This window comes from Bos taurus, chromosome 8 (genome assembly GCF_002263795.3).
Source record: "Bos taurus isolate L1 Dominette 01449 registration number 42190680 breed Hereford chromosome 8, ARS-UCD2.0, whole genome shotgun sequence".
Taxonomy (NCBI): Eukaryota; Metazoa; Chordata; class Mammalia; order Artiodactyla; family Bovidae; genus Bos; species Bos taurus.
Window position 1 is genome coordinate 73,796,947 of NC_037335.1, and position 18,042 is coordinate 73,814,988.

The window sequence follows — 18,042 nt, forward strand, 5'->3', positions numbered from 1 at the left end:
AAAACAGGGACGTGGTGATGAGCAGAGGAGGAGGTGCGGGGGGTGGGGGGTGGTAAGGACGGACAGGCGTGGGCTTTTTGTTGACCAGGACCGGTTTTTGATGGCCCTATTGGCTTTCTCGCCCCAGGGTTTGGGGCTGGGATCCTGGCGGGGCTCTGGGCTCGCTTTCTTGTGTCTGCAGCCGGGGAGGCGTCTGTGTTGGCTTATACAAAGCGGGCTAGGAAGGTGGGCGTTGGGGACAGCACGGAGCCGGGCTTGGGGAGGGTAATGGCGCTGCGCGACGCGCCGAGCAGATGGCCCGGCCCGGCCTCGGCCAGACAATGATTGCAGCAGCCGGAGATGAGGGCGCAGTCCTGGGCCCTGGGGTCCTTAGTCTGTAAATCAGGAGCTCCAAGCGATGACTCTGCGATGCTTGGGAGATGAACACAGGTTCCTGTTCCCGCTGCTCCCCCGCCCCCATCTCTTCTCGCCAGTCTTAGCTCTCTGCATCCCCGAATGATATCCCGCGGAGGGAGGAACGCGAGGGAAATTCATTGTTATATAATGATAACGCGATTGCAACTGGTAGAACCCAGGGCTGAGGCGGTGACGGAAAGAAAGAATCTTTGAAAAGTCACGATGTGTTTAGGGCTGGGTCTGAGGGCGCGCTTTCACTGTGGTTTCCTCCTTAGCCACCGGCACCCCGGCTTCCACTGGATGCACAAGGGCACACCCATCCGCAGGAGAGGGATGTGGGAGCGAACGCATGGGGGAGGGGGCGTGTGCCCCGGAGGGTTTTAGCGGATGAGCTGCTAGAGCAGAGGCGGTGGCTGCTAGCTTTTTCTTGAGGGCGAGAGACCCAAAATCCCAAAGGGCCGAGCGCGGGGGCACACCACATTATGTGTTCATTGCGCCCGAGAAAGGAATCTGGGGCGTGGGGTGGGGGGCGGGTGGAGAGCAGATTTGCTGCAAGCCTGAAGTAATCCGCTGTCTTCGTAAATGAAAAAGGCAGTTCCGGTTTGACAGTGTGGGGAGAAAAAAATTTAAAAAGCAAACAATCAACAAGACTGATTTTTTTCCCCCCTCAAAAGAGCGCCCCCTTTATCCTTTAACAAAATCTGGTTGCAGGATAGTGGGACCTATAGCATGGTTTCCCTCCCTCCATCAACACGGCCAACCTCTTATGTAAGAAGCCACACGAGTGAGCTGGGCTGTGATGTTTCTCTCTCTCTCTTTTTCTTAACATGATGTTGGCTCCGGGATTCGCATGATGGCTGAGACAGGTACCGCAGTGACAAAGCGAGCAGGTGGTGAAGGGCAGGGCTTCTCCTTGCCTCCCCAGGGATATTTATCCTGTCAAAGCTGGGTACTGGGGAAGTGGGGGAGGTCATTGTAGACAGTTCATGCACTGGATCAGGTGACTTTGGGCCAGTGGTTTAACCTCTCTGAGTCTTAGTTTCTATCTGTGTCCTGGGAACAATAATCTGGCTCCATCCACCTCACAGGTTTGATTGGCAGCTGGGGTGACATGGTTTGCAGGGCAGGATTTTGTAAAGGTTTTTACATTTATTTTATGTAAATGCAGGAATTGTTGCTGCCTCTTTATTCTGTCTCTCCAAAGTCTACAGCAGAACGAAGGCCCCCACAGTGTACACAATTAAAATAATCTTAATGTTTTTCATTATGTTAGAGAAACAATAAATACTTTTTAAACCCAAGTGTGTGTGCATTTATGTGTAAAAGTCTTTTCCCCTATGTCTCTAGCAGCATGTATTTTTTTCTAAAGAGTTGCTTTAATTTTCTCTTTTTGTTAAGTGCTAAACATAAATTGCACTTGATGAAAATATTTTTAATTGAATTTTGGGTTAATTATTGTTAAAATGGATTATATTAAAACCATATTAAAAGGTCATTTAACCCTTGTGTGGAATAATACAGGTGTGTATCCGTTGAACACAGGATTTTAGCATGAGATTCCGTCAACAGCATTTGCTATAGAGATGAATCATTACATTCTTGTGACTTATGGGCTGCTTGTCATATATTTTTTTTGCACCAATTAAAATATAAGTACATGTACAGTCAATAATGTTGTGAGAGTTTTAGAACTTGTCTTCTTATCTACTTTATCTGAAAACTTTACCTTTTGCTTAACAGCTGAACAGTTAAAATGATGCATCTTTGAAGTATTTTCTCCCCACCTACAGTTGCTGTGATTTACCACAAAGATAAAGAACATACTGAATTGAAACCTTGCTATGGTTGAACCAAATGTGTTTGTGTAGAGTATCCCATGACAACAGACTTTGGTTAATTTTTCCCCCACACAAACGTCGCCAAGAATTGACTTCCCCTACTTGTAGGTGTATTTTGTTTTAAAATGAAGTTTAGCCTAAAGCTATTTAAAGTAATTGTCTTCTTTATCTGAAATGTTTTTAAATTGCTCTTTAAAGAGAGATTGTTGGGCTTTTTTTTTTTTTTTAATTCTTTTTTGCTTTTGGGTCTAATGGAAAGAGATTTTTTCCTCTAGGATAAGCTTTGAATTCTGCCAGAATGTTCTGACTCATCAAGTGATGAACAGGTTGCCACATACAGGTTCACCTTTGTCAGTGAGTCTTTCCCAAATTGGCTCATTTTGAGCATCCCTTTGGAACAGTGAAAGTGTTTTTAGCTCATTTGTCTTATCTTGGGTCAGGAATGCATTATGACCTTACTACTTCTTTGTTTCAGAGTGATCGTCTTCTGATCAAAGGAGGTAAAATTGTTAATGATGACCAGTCTTTCTATGCAGACATATACATGGAAGATGGGTTGATCAAGTAAGTGTAACTCATCATCTTGACAAATTTGGGTACCTTGCAGTGTTCCTAAGCATTATCTCCAATTCAGATGCTTAGTATCAGCTCTAGTGACTTCAAAGAGAGACTAACTTAATATCTGTTTAAACACAGCTTGATTGCTGGTAATTAGTGAATTTGAAAGCTCAGATTTAGGGAATTCAAAGCTACAATCAGATGCACACCCATTTCCTTAGGTGTTATGTAATTGACTATTTTTAACCAATGTGACACAACGTCTTTTTGTTGCCAAATACTTGGGTTATGATCCATTGACTATATTAAAGGTGTTCCTGGAACATAGTTGTTGTGTGGGGAGGGTAGGACAGTCAAAGGACACAGATACAAAATACAGCCTCATCTGTTACGATGGCACATCTGCTTTCTTAATCAAGAATCCAAGTTGTTGGGGCCAGAGGGTACCCAATTAATTACTAGGCCACAGAGACAAATTACTGCCTCATTCAAGGCAATTTTAGGTTTCGTTCTTTAAGTGTCAATGAACACAAATAGGACTGCCCTTGTGTTTACTGTGTATTGTGTTTCAAAGGAGAAAACAACAGAACAGTGATTGATTTAGGGTATTTTTGGACCCTAGAGGGTTAAGTGCATTGAGAACATCCCAGTATCCTCATGCCCTTCCAACTGGGACAGCTCACAGGGCTCTGGAGAAATAGCACATCTGTTTAAAGACAAACACTGTAGCAAATGACATCTTTTAAATAAGCAACATTTATCAAGGGCCAGCAGCAAGCCAGTCCAGAGGAGTGGAAAAGTGTAGTGAACGGGTCTGTTGCCTGGAAACTCACACCCTGATTTATGATCCTAAAAGAGGTTTTAACATTTCAACATTTAATGTTTTCTCCATGTGTGTTTGCTTGTGACAGTCTCAGCTCCAGGCTCTCAAATACCATGACTTTCATGTTCCATTTTCCCCCAACTGGAAAGCAGCATGATCTGGTCTGTAAGACTCTGGCGGAAGAGTGAATAAGCCCATGTGCTATTTTTAGTCATCACTAATTTGTTTTAGAACTTGACCAACTCCTTGGTGATTAGTTTTGCCTTTTCAAAAAACTGACAGAAAGATGTAGCAGAGGTATTTTTTTTAAAAAATGGGAAATGAATTCATGTCACGCATGAATGAATATTAATTAATGCATATTAATGAATTTGATTTATATTCATTATTCACAAATGAATAATTTTCTACCTCTGTTATCTAGAGTTGCTAATCATATTTTTAAGTAGTTTCTATCATAGTGTTTACTTTTTATAATAATAATGTTATTATTTTTGCTTTGTTTTGTTTTACTCCATACCCTTTTAATACTCATTTCTCTTTGTTGAAAAGGATATGGTGAAAATAAATGTAAAGTGAAGTCAGGTCTGGAGAAAACTGTTATAGGATAAGCAACTCAACTGGGTGTGTTATGAAGTATGGTAGTATTTTATGTAAATACCTTGGTGCTTTGTTATCATTTGTTCATATGGGTTTTCTGGTAACTAAACCTTGAATTGGCCTCTGATGCCTTATTTAAATTTTGTCTTGTAGTATGCTCTACATTGCTTCTTGTGGGTAGGGAGTAGGGTACAGACATTATGAATAATAACAATACCAATAATCTGAAAAGTCTTTAGAATATAGAGAAGGAATGTTTATGGGCTTGGTGAAAGTGTCTGTCAGATGCTGTTTGATTTAGGACATTTCATTTATGATCATTATTGCCCACCCTGTTCATTTAGGCAAATAGGAGAAAACCTGATTGTGCCGGGAGGGGTGAAGACCATTGAAGCCCATTCCAGAATGGTGATCCCTGGAGGGATTGACGTCCATACCCGCTTCCAGATGCCTGATCAGGGGATGACCTCTGCTGATGACTTCTTTCAAGGCACCAAGGCAGCCCTGGCTGGAGGAACCACCATGATCAGTAAGACAGCTTACAAAGAATATTCTTAGTGCCTGAGAATCATTATCATGTGAACATGAGTCTGTGTTGTTGAGTCTTTCCTTCTTAAGGTTGCCAAACTGAACAGTGGATGGGTCTTCCAAGTAAGGGGAGTGATGGGGACAGGCCAGCCTTAGGCTCATTTTCTGTCCAGCTCTAAGGTTCTTCAGTTGAACTTGAGAATTTCAGTAGGATTAAAAAAAAAAAAGAGTGGCTTCTTGCTTTCTCTACTCTAGAGCTTTTGTCTTTCTTAGATTGAAAATGTGATTTGATCGTGATCACTTTGAAAACAACAGTCCTTGGAGTAATCTTCAGGGCTATCAATTTTGAGCCTTTGCTCCTAAGTATTTGATTTTGACTTTTAAAGAATTCCCAAAGGGTGTATCTTTTTGGAATGAGGCCAGGGTACAGCAGATGAATTGTTGAACCAGGAACTTAATTCTACTGATAAGAACATCAAATGGAAGGATTACTTCCTGCTTGGGGTTTGACATAAATGGATTTGGGCAGTCCTGCTCAGAGAAGCACCTGAAGATATCAGTTGTTGTTAAGATATGAAGATTGTTCTGCCATGGACACATTGATGCCTCATGAATATTGCTCCGTAAGATGTATGCTTTTCAGTCAGCCAAATCTAAAGTATGTTTCCTAACAAATGTGAAGTGTTTGTTTGTGAATGGTCAGTTTCCAGCATGCCTGTTTATCGTCCTTTTGACAAATATCATTTTGGTTTTGAGAAGGTAGGCAAGTTGTACAGTGACCCACTAGACACATAATTTTTAAATTTTTATTTGTTTATTGAAGTGTAGTTGATTTACAAAGTTGTGTTAGTTTCAGATGTACAGCAAAATGATTCAGTTATATATCAGTGCATGTCTATTCTTTTTCAGATTCTTTTCTATTATAGTTGTTACACGATAGTAAATATAGTTTCTTATGTTATACAGTCAGTCCTTGTTTATCTGTTTATTAATATATATATAGTAGTGTGTATCTCTGGAGAAGGAAATGGCAACCCACTCCAGTGTTCTTACCTGGAGAATCCCAGGGACAGGGGAGCCTGGTGGGCTGCCGTCTATGGGGTCGCACAGAGTCGGACACGACTGAAGCGACTTAGCAGCAGCAGCAGTGTGTATCTCTGAATGTCAAACTAGTAATTGTTCCCTCCCCCTGCTCCTTTCCTCTTTGGTAACCATAAGTTTGTTTTCTATGTCTGTAAGTCTGTTGTATTTTACAAATAAGTTCATTTGTATCAGTTGTTAGATTCCACATATAAGCAGTATCATATGATATTTATCTTCTTCCATCTGACTTTCTTCACTTAGTATGGTCATCTCTAGGGCCATCCATGTTGCTGTAGTTGGCATTCTTTTATTTCTTTTTTTTTTTTTTTTAAGATTTTATCCAAGGATGAAAGCCAATATACAGTCTGTCTTAAAACCTTATAGTTCAGTTTAAAAGAGGGTCAACGTGGAAAGAACTTAGTGCTTTATGTTCTAGAAAAACCTATCTTACTGGTTACTTTCTGAATTGATGCTCTTTTTAATGTGTAATTGCAGGGTCTGTTTCTGAGCTTCCTCTTGTCCTCCCTACCACCTGTCAGAACACTGCCAGCCCCTTCTAGTCTGAGCTCTTTGACTTTTTAAATCAAACATTCACCTTCTTGTGTCCTTTCTGGTTTTCTGGGTGTCATCACTGAGCAGAAAAAGCTTTTTTTTTTTTAAGCCTTACTTCTTTCTTACTGCACATGTTACCTCTTAACCTAGAGGGTACCATTCCTGTGGTTGCGGGTGCTGTCCACACACACTTTGGGACACTGGCCTAGTGTGGATGCCTGCTGCCTTGTCAGTGGTGTCTGTTAGGACTTACCGGCACCAGTGGGAATTTCCACACCTCCTCCAGGGCAGGCCGCAGAGCCACACTGGACCTTAGAGAAACAGACTCCTCGGGTGTCAGCCTGGAAGACCAAGTCAAGGTTTTAATCTGCCTCAGTTTGGAGTCCCTGTCGGGGCCCTGTAGGCCCCTGCCTTGGTCACAGATTGTTAGTAAGTCACAAATAATGCTTCCCCAGTGGCTCAGACGGTAAAGAATCTGCTTGCAATGCAGAAGACCCAGGTTCAGTCCCTAGGTTGCAAAGATCCCTTGGAGGAGGGCATGACAACCCACTCCAGTATTCTGGAGAATCCCATGGACAGAGGAGCCTGGTGGGCCACAGTCCATGGGATCACAAAGAGTCAGACACGACTGAGTGACTTTCATTTCACTTCAAGGGAGTAATAGGTGATATCTATCATTGGGCCAAAGGACAACCCTAAGAGGTATAAATATATCCAACGAGGATTTTGGAGATCTGGTCTACCTGCCACACCAACCTGCTGTGTGACCTTTGGGTGAATCACCTCAGTTCTTGCGGCTGCTCGTCTGCACAGTAAAGATTTGCACTAGAGGATCCTGGATGTCCTTTCCAGCTCCCACATTTGGCAACTCACTGAGCTCAGAGACGGAGTTTGCCTCTAATCACTTGTACTTTGCTCCACAGGTCCGTAAATACTCTGCTTTTTCTCCAACTTACTTGAAAGACTCCATCCTGCTTTCTTGATTCTGCCTCTTCACTCCTCACACTTGATCCATTCTTTGGTTACTTTCCTGCTTCTTGTCCTTTTCTTTCTTTGGCCATGCTATGTGGCCATGCTATGTGGTCAGGGATCTTAGTTGCCTGACCAGGGCTGAACCCGTGCCCCCTGCAGTAGAAGCGCAGAGTCTTAATCACTGGACCACCAGGGAAGTCCTCTTGTCTCTTTCTGCCTTCCCTCCCCCACCCACCTTCACTCATGAGCACATCTCTTCCTGCTGACACCCTGACCTTCCCTTTGGCCTTCTTTCTCAGCAGCTATGAGCATCTTTCCCTGACTTGCAGGTGGGTTCCTTCTGTAGAGGGGTGTGGGATGTCTCCAGAGGCTTGCTTCCTGGACCACAGGCCCAGAATAAGCAGCAGATGACCTTATTGTGTGTGGGAGCAAAGAAGGGGGAAAAAATCTGACTGCCTGCCCCACTCAGTTGGGCAGAATGCAAGCATCTTTTAAGGCAGAATTGCTGGCGCAGTTAAAAAGTGGGGAGATTTAATGAGCAAATCTCAAAGAATGAAAGTAAGCAGAGGTGGTGGGAATGTGGTCCCAAGTTGTCACACTCTGACCTCCACTGCTTGTATATCCTTGGAGAAATATTAACTGCTCCTGCAAGTGCCCACCCATGGTGACCTGTATAGAATTACCACTGCCTGCCCTTCCCTTAGGAGACACGTGGTAATAATACAGATGAGGAAATCAGAATTTTTTTTTTGCTTGCCGATTATGCATTCTGTATTGCTTCAGGTGAGTGAGTGGCTGGAGTGTGCTTTAGAGAGGAGCCTTGCAAAGAGGAATAATAGCTAGCTTAGTGAGACTTCGTTGGTACCCATGACCTGCTCTTTCAATGAGATTGTAGCTTCTTTAATGAATATTGAGGCCAGCACTAAATACTTCGGACACTTTGAAGAGTTTCAAGTGAAAACATAGAAATAAGCCATTGAAGGAAGTTGGTACCATGCTCCCCGTAACCGCTCTCTCCCATCTTTCTGCGTTGCTCCAAGTCCTGTTACTTGATGTGTCTTCACCTGCTACCTGCTGTGCATTTCTCAGGTCATGGGGCCTGGAGGCTCCATTTCTGTCTGTAAGGCACAGCCTGCAGTGCACAATGCAGCCAAATAGTGCCAGTTTGGAAAGGGAGGTGACACGTCAGTGGCAGACAATAATATTATTGCCATGAAACAGAGGCTGTCATTGAGAAATGTACAATGAGATCTTTGTAAGGGGCCCTCCATGCGGGGCAGAGGGAACGTCCTTTGCCCTTTTGGTCTGGTGATTGGTGGGCAAAGGCTCTAGACACACACCCTGTAGGCGGCATCCAGACCAGCTGAGGGGTCATGGAGGTGGCAAGGGTGCTGCTTGTTGAAAGTGCTGCTGGCGTCCTGGGGGCTCTGTGACCATCAGAGTTGTTCAGAACCCAGAGTCTTTAGGAAGCAGGCGAGAACAGTTATTTCCATTTTATAGAGGGGAAGACCGAGGCCAGAGGGCAGGGCACTCACCCAATTCACCAGTGCAGGTTACAGGTATGGGAGTGCATACCTGCAACTGTGGCTCCACCACCCACCACCTGTGCGACCTCTGCTTTAAGCCTCATCTGCAAAATGGGGATAGTTGTCACAGAGATCGACAGTGAGGCATCAGAATAGGACCCGGCCCTCAGTTAGCACTCAGCTGTGGTGGTTATTATTGTTCCATCTCACATCAGGTACCAGAAACCTCACATCTCCACAGAGACGCCCTCTGGATCTCTACTCTCTTCAGAGCCAGAGGAAAGAGGCTCCAACTGCAGGAGGACCGACCTGACCATTTGGTGGGAGCGGGGGTTCTCTAAGTGTGGTCAGCAGACTGGGTTCCCTGATGTGACTTGGGGTGCCTCTTAAAACATTCAGCTTCCTGAGCCCTACCCAGCCTCTTGACCTGGAGGGTCTGAGGGGACCCTTGAACCTGTATTTGAATCTGGTGATTGTCACGTGAACTTGGGGAGCTGTTGGAAAGTTGGGCTCTTGGAGGTCCATGCCAGACCTGCAGACTCTAGATGGCTAAGGATCTTGCCTTAGTCCTCGGGACATTTGTCCTGTGTTATGGTTTGATCATGGCTCCTCTGCCTCTTTTGTCTTTATAAAAATTAATAAATTAATTTATTTTTGGCTGCTCTGGGTCTTTGTTGCTACACACAGGCTTCTCATTGTGGTTGCTTCTCTTGTTGCATGTCTCGGGCTCTAGAGCACAGGCTCAGTAGTTGTGGCACATCGGCTTAGCTGTTCTGCGACACGTAGGATCTTCCTGGACCAGAGATGGAATCTGTTACCCCTGTATTGGCAAGTGGAGTCCTAACCACTGGACCACCAGGGAAGCCCTGTCTCTTTCTTCTTCATCCCCCTCCCCCCGCCACCCGCCGCCCCCAGCAGTGTCTTACTCCTGAGACACTTGCTTCACTGATGCGTGGCTGAATGAATGAATGAATGATGGGATGAGCTTATTTGCTCATGGGACTTGGTTTCCTGCTTCATCTGAGTGTCATGCCAGTGGACCAAGAATCCTGGGGGTGGGGAGCAGGGTTTACACGTCTGATGTTAACAGCGTTCACTGGTTGTGTTCATTTCCACCGAAGCAGCTGTCTCTTTAGCACTGCCCTCTTTTCTGTCGCCTGCCCCTGGCCACTGCGGTCCAATCAACTGTTGGAATGGTTGGGGGAGGGAAGCTGGAGGGGAAAACCCAGAGCCTGAGCATCACTCTGAGGTTGTGAATGGGGACTGCTCCTTCCATCTTTTGGAAGGAAGTGGGGATGCTGGTCGTCTCATGAGGGAGCTTGCTCTCTGAGTGCACAGGGTGGTCCCTGAGCACCACGGAGGACTCAGCAGTCATCTCTGAAGCCCCTTGGCTTATCTAGCTCTTCCTAGAGAGCTGTGCTGGTGGAGGCAGAAGGCCTACATCAAGGTGAAGGGCCTTCCTGGACAGGTGTGGCTCGGAGCGTCTCTGGGGCACATCCGCTGCTTGTCATTTCTTCATCCACGTGGCGCTTGGGTTTACTCCCTGCCTCTGACGGGTCCATGTGTGAACACACACATGCACTGGAATATGAATGCGTCTGTAATCCATACTTTGATTATTCCCTTTGCATCATTTCATTTGACTTGGGTTAGAAAGTGCTTACAGGAAAACCCAACCACATCAGACGAAAGTCTCTGAGTCCAGGACCTGAGTTGTCCCCACAACATCTGCCTGTGGGCTGGCAGTTAGAAAGCCACATTATCTGATGGGCTGTGGGCGTGGGTTCTTTTTGTCCACTCCGCCTCTCATCCCCCCTCAAGCGTCACGTGGGTGAAAGTGTACATTTCATCTATGGACATGAGTGCCTTCTGCAAGCCGACACCACGGAATGGGGCCAGCTCAGGTGTCGCTGTGCAAATCTTGGCCATGAATGGCTGGAACTGGAAGAACCCATGCACTCCCTGGGATATTTTTGCTTGACCACCTAATACCTGGTGCCAAGCAGAGCAGAGGAAGAGAGTGAAAAAGATGAAGCCTTCTGGAATGTAGCCCCCACTTCCTGAAGGGCTAGCACACACATCCATAGATGCTGTTCTCGTGAAGGAGGCCATTCATGAGTTGAGCTCATAGCCCAGTGCGATTTAGAGTCTGTTAGCCCCTTCTGGGAGTTTCCCAGAAGGCTCAGTGGTAAAGAATCTGCCTACCAGTGCAGGAGATACAGGAGACGTGAGTTTGACCCCTGGGTTGGGAAGATCCCCTGGAGGAGGAAATGGCAACCCACTCTAGTATTCTTGCCTGGGAAATCCCATGGACAGAGGAGCCTGGTGGGCTACAGTCTTCAAGGTTGCAAAGAGTTGGACACGACTGTTCTACTGAACAACAATTGTGTATCCAAAATAATTGCACTTTAACATACAAGCATTCCCTGGTGGCTCAGACGGTAAAGAATCTGCCTATAATGCAGGAGGCCTGGGTTCGATCCCTGGGTCAGGAAGATCCCCTAGAGAAGGAAATGGCAACACACTCCAGTGTTTTTGCCTGGAAAATCCCATGGACAGACGAGCCTGGTGCGCTGCAGTCCATCGGGTCACAAAGAGCTGGATACAACTGAGCACACACACATGGAGGCCCTTGTGGAAGCAGAGACGGTTCTGTTTGGGTCCCTAGACCCTATTTCATGGACACTGTGGCATTTACCCTAATCTATGCAGGGTGTGTTGTGTGGCCTCTGGCCCTGAGAGCTGGCAGTTACAGCTTTAGGAGTCACCCCAGGCCATGGAAGGGTGATATTCATCTCTTAAGAAGGCATCTCCATCCTATGTGATCAAGTCTAACTCCTGTACACAGAGGGTGGAGAGTCCCATTACTGGTTGCTCCTAGAGCCTATTCTCTGACTTTTCATGAAGCAGGATATCCTGATGGTTGGGAATGTCCTGTTAGTCTTGTTGCCCAGAGTGACAGCTAGAACTAGGGGGTGTGGTTGGGAATATGCCCATGATCGACTTCAGCAAGGTCTTCCTGATCGTTGATGAAAGGGACAGGCTTCCGACAGTCAGCATTGCATGGGCTCAGGCTAGATAAGAGCCTGCCTGATACATATGTGTCCAAGGAGACCCTTGTTCCCTGTGCTGGCTGAGTGAGCTTGACAGAGATTTCCAGAGTGCATGGATCTGGCGCTATCCATTACTATATGACCCACAGCATCCATGGGAGCTGCCCATGCTGGCTGCCTGATAAACAGCAGCATGAGTCTGGACCAAAGCCTTGACCCCATGGCTCCTTTTCTCTTGGGGTCTTTAGCATTGTTCTCCTCTTCTCATGTGAAATCTGACTTGGGAGCCCCTATGTGGCAAATGAGACTGATGAAAGAGGGCAGCTGTTGCTCACTGGTGGGCCATGGGAGAGCCCAGATCCTCTTCCACTCCTTCTTTCCCCTCCGTCTTGGCAGCTCCTCTGCCTCTGGGAAATACTAGGGCTTGGGGAAGCACAGTTGGAAACCACCCCCCTGCATTCCATCACTCCCCCCACCCTGCCTGCTTACCTTCTCTCCAAAGCCTGGCAATGTGACTGGTCCCTGGAAAGGCTCAGTGCTGAGTTGTAGGGGAGAAGTCAGAAGTGATTAGTAAGACGGGACATACCCACTTAGTCACTTAGGAAAACTACCATGAGGTATGTTTCCAGTGGTTTTCTTGAAGGCACCTCCTGTTCAAGACAGGAACTAGGACGGAGCAGCTGTTTCATCTCCCTGCCCAGATTGGCCCCGGACTGCTGTGCTTTTCATCAGAGTGCCTTTTCATAATAGGTGAACATTCTGTCCTTCTTTAAACGATTAATGGTACACGGTGTCTTAAAGGGATAAATGACTGTCATAGGCAGAAGGGTCTGCCTTTTTCTACCTGCTGTCCATTGCTCTGGTCCCTGATCACTCCACTGGGGACCCTTTTCCCAGCTTTCCCCTTTCTCCTGTTTGAAAGGACTTGCCTGTTTTTTCTTGGGAAATGATTATTTTCCCGGGGCTTTGAGGACTCTGCCTCCAACTGGCTGCTGTTGTTGGGTGAAGCCATTTACCCAAATTCCTTGCTTTTAGTCTGTCTGAACTGCCATGGTAATGACCCAGGGGAATGACAGTGAGTAGAAATTAGAGTTCTTTCTGGTTAACCCCTATGGGAGCCAGCGCTCTTTGAATGTGACTAAATGTTCCCCTAATGATAGGGAGGATGCTGCGGGGGTGGGGTCCCTGTGGCTGAGGCTATTCTCTGAAGGGAAATTCTGTGATGAGCCAGTTGCAAACCTCGGCTGCACACTGGAATCCCCTGGGGAGTTTTCCCCAAGCCCAGGGACCAGAACTTCTGATTTGACTGTGCTAGGTAGGTGGTGGTGGTGGTTTAGTTGCTAAGTCATGTCCAACTCTTTGCGACCCTGTGGACTGCAGCCCACCAGGCTCCTCTTCCCATGGATTTTTCCAGGCAAGAATACTGTTGTGGGTTGCCATTTCCTTCTCCAGGGGATCTTCCTGACCCAGGGATCGAACATGAGTCTCCTGCATTGCAGGTGGATTCTTTACCACTGAGCCATCAGGAAAGCCCTCTAAGTAGGTAGGTTGGTAGTTTTAAAGCTTCCAGTGGTGGCCAGGCTTAAGAGTCAAATCTAGGTGCCTAGTCCAGCAGTTGGATTTCTGTTGAAACTTAATGAAGATCTGCCAAGGTTTCCTAAAAGCTAGAGGTGCCTTCTGCCCTCAGTTCTCTGCTGTATCCTGGCCTCTTTGCCAAAGGAGGGGGATTCCAGTGGTGTGACCTGGAGTGGGTGGATCCTGTAGCTGGATGCCCTTCAGAAACTTCGGAAATGGGATGGGGCTAAGCTCAGGTCACTGAAAAGGGTCTCCTCCTTCGGGAAGGTTTTGTTTAGCTGGTGCCTAGTAGGGCACTGGTAGGACTTTGCAGAATCCCATGGACAGAGAATCCTGGCAATCTGCAACTCCTAGGATTGCACAGAGTCGTACACGACTGAAGTGACTTAACACTCATGCACATGACTTGGAGTCAGGGTGGGTGAGAGATGATAGATGGTACAGCGTGGGATGAGAGGGGATGCTGAAGGCAGAGTGTAGCTGGGATATGGACCGCCAGGCCCAGCCCTGTGGACCACCTGCTGTGCTGGTTTTCCCGAGGAAACCCTACTGTCTTTAGGTTGAGTCAATAGTGTTTATGACCTAATCTCCCTCTAATGATAGGTCAGACCTGGAATCCTTCCCTGTGGAGAGCCTGTGAGAGAAAAATCAAAGGGGCCTGGTAATAACATAGAATCAGAGATTTTTAAGGCAAGCATTCATATGGTCTGTCTCAGCTCCTCTCTCTCTTTCTCTCAGCTGGGAGAAACTAGAGCATGTTCCAGAGGGTGAAACTGCAAAGAACAAGGCAGGCAGGGCAGGGAGAGGTCCAGCAATCAGAAGCCCAAAGTTTAATTTTCCCTTTCTAGTACTTTCTGGTTGAGTGTGAGCGCCTATATTTCTATGGCTTCCCTGGTGGCTCAGAAGGTAAAGAATCTGCGTGCAGTGCAGGAGACCCGAGTTCCATCTCTGAGTCAGGAAGATCTCCTGGAGAAAGGACTAGCTATCCATTCCGGTATTCTTGCCTGGAGAATTCCATGGACAGAGGAGCCTGGTGGGCTACAGTCCATAGTGTTGGGAAGAGTCAGACGCAGACGCAACTGAGTGACTTTCACTCACTCAGTATATTTCTAGATGGCAGTTTCCATGTCTATAAGATGGAGCTAATAAATTCCTATTTCTTAGGGTTATATGCAAGGTAAGTGAGACTGTGCGTAAATGATAATTGTGACACTTTTGGCACTCGTGTGAATCCGTGGATCAATGGTCAATGGATCTGTCTACCTATCTAATCTATGATTTAGCCAGCATCTCTATTCTCTATCTAAATATCAATACCAATTGGGGCTTCCCAGGTGGTTCAGTGGTAATAAATCTGCCTGCCAATGCAGGAGACATGGGTTTGGTCCCTGGGTCGGAAAGATCCTCTGGAGAAGGAAATGGCAACCCACGCTAGTATTCTTGCCTGGAGAATCCCTTGGACAGAGGAGCCTGGTGGCCTACAGTCCATTGGGTTGCAAAGAGCCAGACGTGACCGAGAGACAGATGGCATGGCATCTAAGCTATCATCATCTGTTGTTTTTCTTATATATCTAGTTCATATTTCTAGCTGTTTCTTCTCTATATAAACCAATATCATCTGTTTAATCCATCTATCTAATCTGATATCTCAACATTCAAAAAGCAAGATCATGACATCCAGTCCCATCACATGTCAAGTAGATGGGGAAAAAGTGGAAACAGTGGCAGATTTTTGTCTTCTTGGGCTCCAAAATCACTGCAGAGGGTGACTGCAACCATGAAATTCAAAGACATTTGCTCTTTAGAAGAAAAGCTATGACAAAACTAGACAGAGTTTTAAAAAGCAGAGGCGTTACTTTGCCAACAAAGCTCCAGAAGGTGAAAGCTGTGGTTTTTCTAGTAGTCATGTATGGATGTGAGAGTTGGACCATAAAGAAAGCTGAGCACCAAAGAAGTGATGCTTCAAACTGTGGTGCTGGAGAAGACTCTTGAGAGTCCCTTGGACAAGGATATCAAATCAGTCAATCCTAAAGGAAGTCAATCCTGAATATTCATTGGAAGGACTGATGCTGAAGCTGAAGCTCCAATACTTTGGCCACCTGATGTGAAGAGCCAACTCAATGGAAAAGACCCTGATGCTGGGAAAGATTGAGGGCAGGAGGAGAAGGGGACGATGTGGGGCAGGAGAAGATGGTTGGATGGCATCAGTGATTGAAAAGACATGAGTTTGAGCAAACTCTGGGAGATAGTGAAGGACAGGGAAGCCTGGTGTGCTGCAGTCCATGGGGTTGCAAAGAGTCAGACACGACAACTATTGAACAACAGTCTCTCTACTATGTTCATCTCTCTTGATCCAAGGATTCAGTCATGTACCAGCTGATTCCAGATGGGTTATTTCCCTTTCCTGCCACTCGAGGGGATCAGAAAGAAATTCAAGATTAATCTTCACCCCATGTTAATGGAATTCATATTTCCAACACAGCAGGAGAAACCGTCATCTATAAAAAGCCCTTTAAAATGACTTCTTATACAAAAAAAATTTTTTTCACTTTCTTCTTTTTTTTTTTGCCCTCTGAATAATCGCTGAAAGAATTTGGGGCTTAATTTTCTTGACAATTCATTTGACCCCACAGATGCAAAGCAGTGTCATCAACACGTGGCTCATCCAGTGAATAACTCTTGCTAGATTTGACTTTTTAGCCAAAAAAGGAATCCAAATGGGGCCAGTTTTATAATGGGTTGTTATCGTGCTGTTGAGCGCCTGGACCCCTTGTTTTTTGTGGTGGATTCATGCAAGGAGGTCTGCATTCCCTTGCACAAGCATCACCCTTCCCACAGCCTCGAGGCTTGCCGTGCTTCCAGTGCATGGCCTCGGGTCAGTCCTCTGGCAGTGCTGGTGACAAATTCTTCTCTAGGGGCTGTTTTGGCAAAGGAGCTTTTAGCCTTAGAGGGCCTCACACTCAGAGACGCGTGGCATAAGAGTCCTGTGGGACTCAGAGCTTGCTCCTCTCTGGCAGACTGGCCAGGGACCCGTTCCTCTCGTGTGGGATCAAATGAAGGGACTGTGTCAGACCTCTCAGAGGCGACAGCATTGGGCCCTGATGGATGGTGCCTGGTATTTTTTTTTTAATGTATTAAAATGTATTTAAGAAACACAAAATGTGTTTTTTTTTTTTTTAATGTATTTTATTGAAATATACTTGATTCACAAACCTGTTAGTTTCAGGTGTACAGCACAGTGACTCAGCTATAAACACACACACACATTCTTTTTCAGATTTCTTTCCCTTATAGGCCACTATAAAATATTGAGTATCATTCTTTGTGCCATAGAATAAGTCCTTGGTTTATCTATTTGATATTTGTGCTTTCATGCTCAGTCGCTTGAGTTGTTCCTAACTGTTGCCTGCCAGGCTGCTCTATCCATGGGATTTCCCAGGCAGGAATACTGGAGTGGGTTGCCATTTCCTTCTCTAGGGGATCTTCCCAACCCAGGGATCGAACGCTTGTCTCCTGCGTCTAATGCATTGGCAGGCAAATTCTTTACCCACTGAGCCACTGGGAAAGCCCCATTTTATATATCTCAGTGTGTATATATTAACCGAACCTCCTAATTTATCTCTACCCACGCTTTCCCCTTTGGTAACCACGAATTGGTTTTCCATGTCTGTGGCTCTATTTCTGTTTTAGAAATTAGTTAATTTGTATCTTTTTTTAAAAAAAGATTCCACATATAAGTGAAATCATATGATATTTGTCTTTCTCTATCTGGCTTACTTCACTTCGTATGATAATCTCTAGGTCCATCCATGTTGTCTGTCCAGGCAGACAACGCTTTTTCTTTGACATTCACTTCTGCTTCTTTCATTTAGCTGGGAATCTTTATTATTGTCATTTATTAATTTTTTTGCTTTGGCTCATTAGCTCCACAAATCATGGAGGTAGGAAAAAATGGCAGAACAGATCCCTAGTTAAAGCAAAAAAACGGGTTTAGTTAGAAAACTATGTCCTGAGGGATTGGCAGATAATTTGGGGGTCTCTCTGAGCCCGGTTCCCTCGTGGCTTCCCTGGTGGCTTCCGTGGTGGCTCAGTCAGTAAGAATATGCCTACAGGAGACCCAGATTCGATTCCTTGGTCAGGAAGATCCCCTGGAGAAGGGAATGGCAACCCACTCCATTCTTGCCTGGAAAATCCCATGGACTGAGGAGCCTGGCGGGTTATGGTTCATGGGGTTGCAAAGAGTCAGACATAACTGAGCGACTTTCACTTCACTTCACTTCACTGAGCCCTGTGGAGGGGGTGGACTTTGAGTTTTGGAGACAGTGTAATTTTTGCTTCAGAGTTAAATACAAGCTCCGCAGAGTGTCCCAACAACAGGCTCAGAATTGGTGGTGTGTTTTAGCGTCTTTTAACATAATTAGATGGGGGCTTCAAGCCCTGTGTGTAGAATGGGCATCTAAGTTATTGTCCAAATTGGATGCGCATTTGAGAGTGAAAAGGCTGCTACTAATTGTTATGCCTGGTGAGCTACAGTCCAT

General features: G+C 45.8%; 1 protein-coding gene across 3 annotated transcripts in view; it reads left to right on the forward strand.

Moving 5' to 3' along the window:
- Positions 1–18,042, forward strand: part of DPYSL2 (dihydropyrimidinase like 2) — a 118,627-nt gene that overhangs the window by 40,192 nt on the left and 60,393 nt on the right. For all 3 annotated transcript variants that reach the window (NM_001434924.1, NM_001076000.2, XM_005210288.5), the window contains 2 exons: positions 2,710–2,798; positions 4,560–4,744. In NM_001434924.1, the coding sequence (NP_001421853.1) occupies positions 2,710–2,798; positions 4,560–4,744 (274 nt within the window). The remainder of the gene's footprint in view (positions 1–2,709; positions 2,799–4,559; positions 4,745–18,042) is intronic.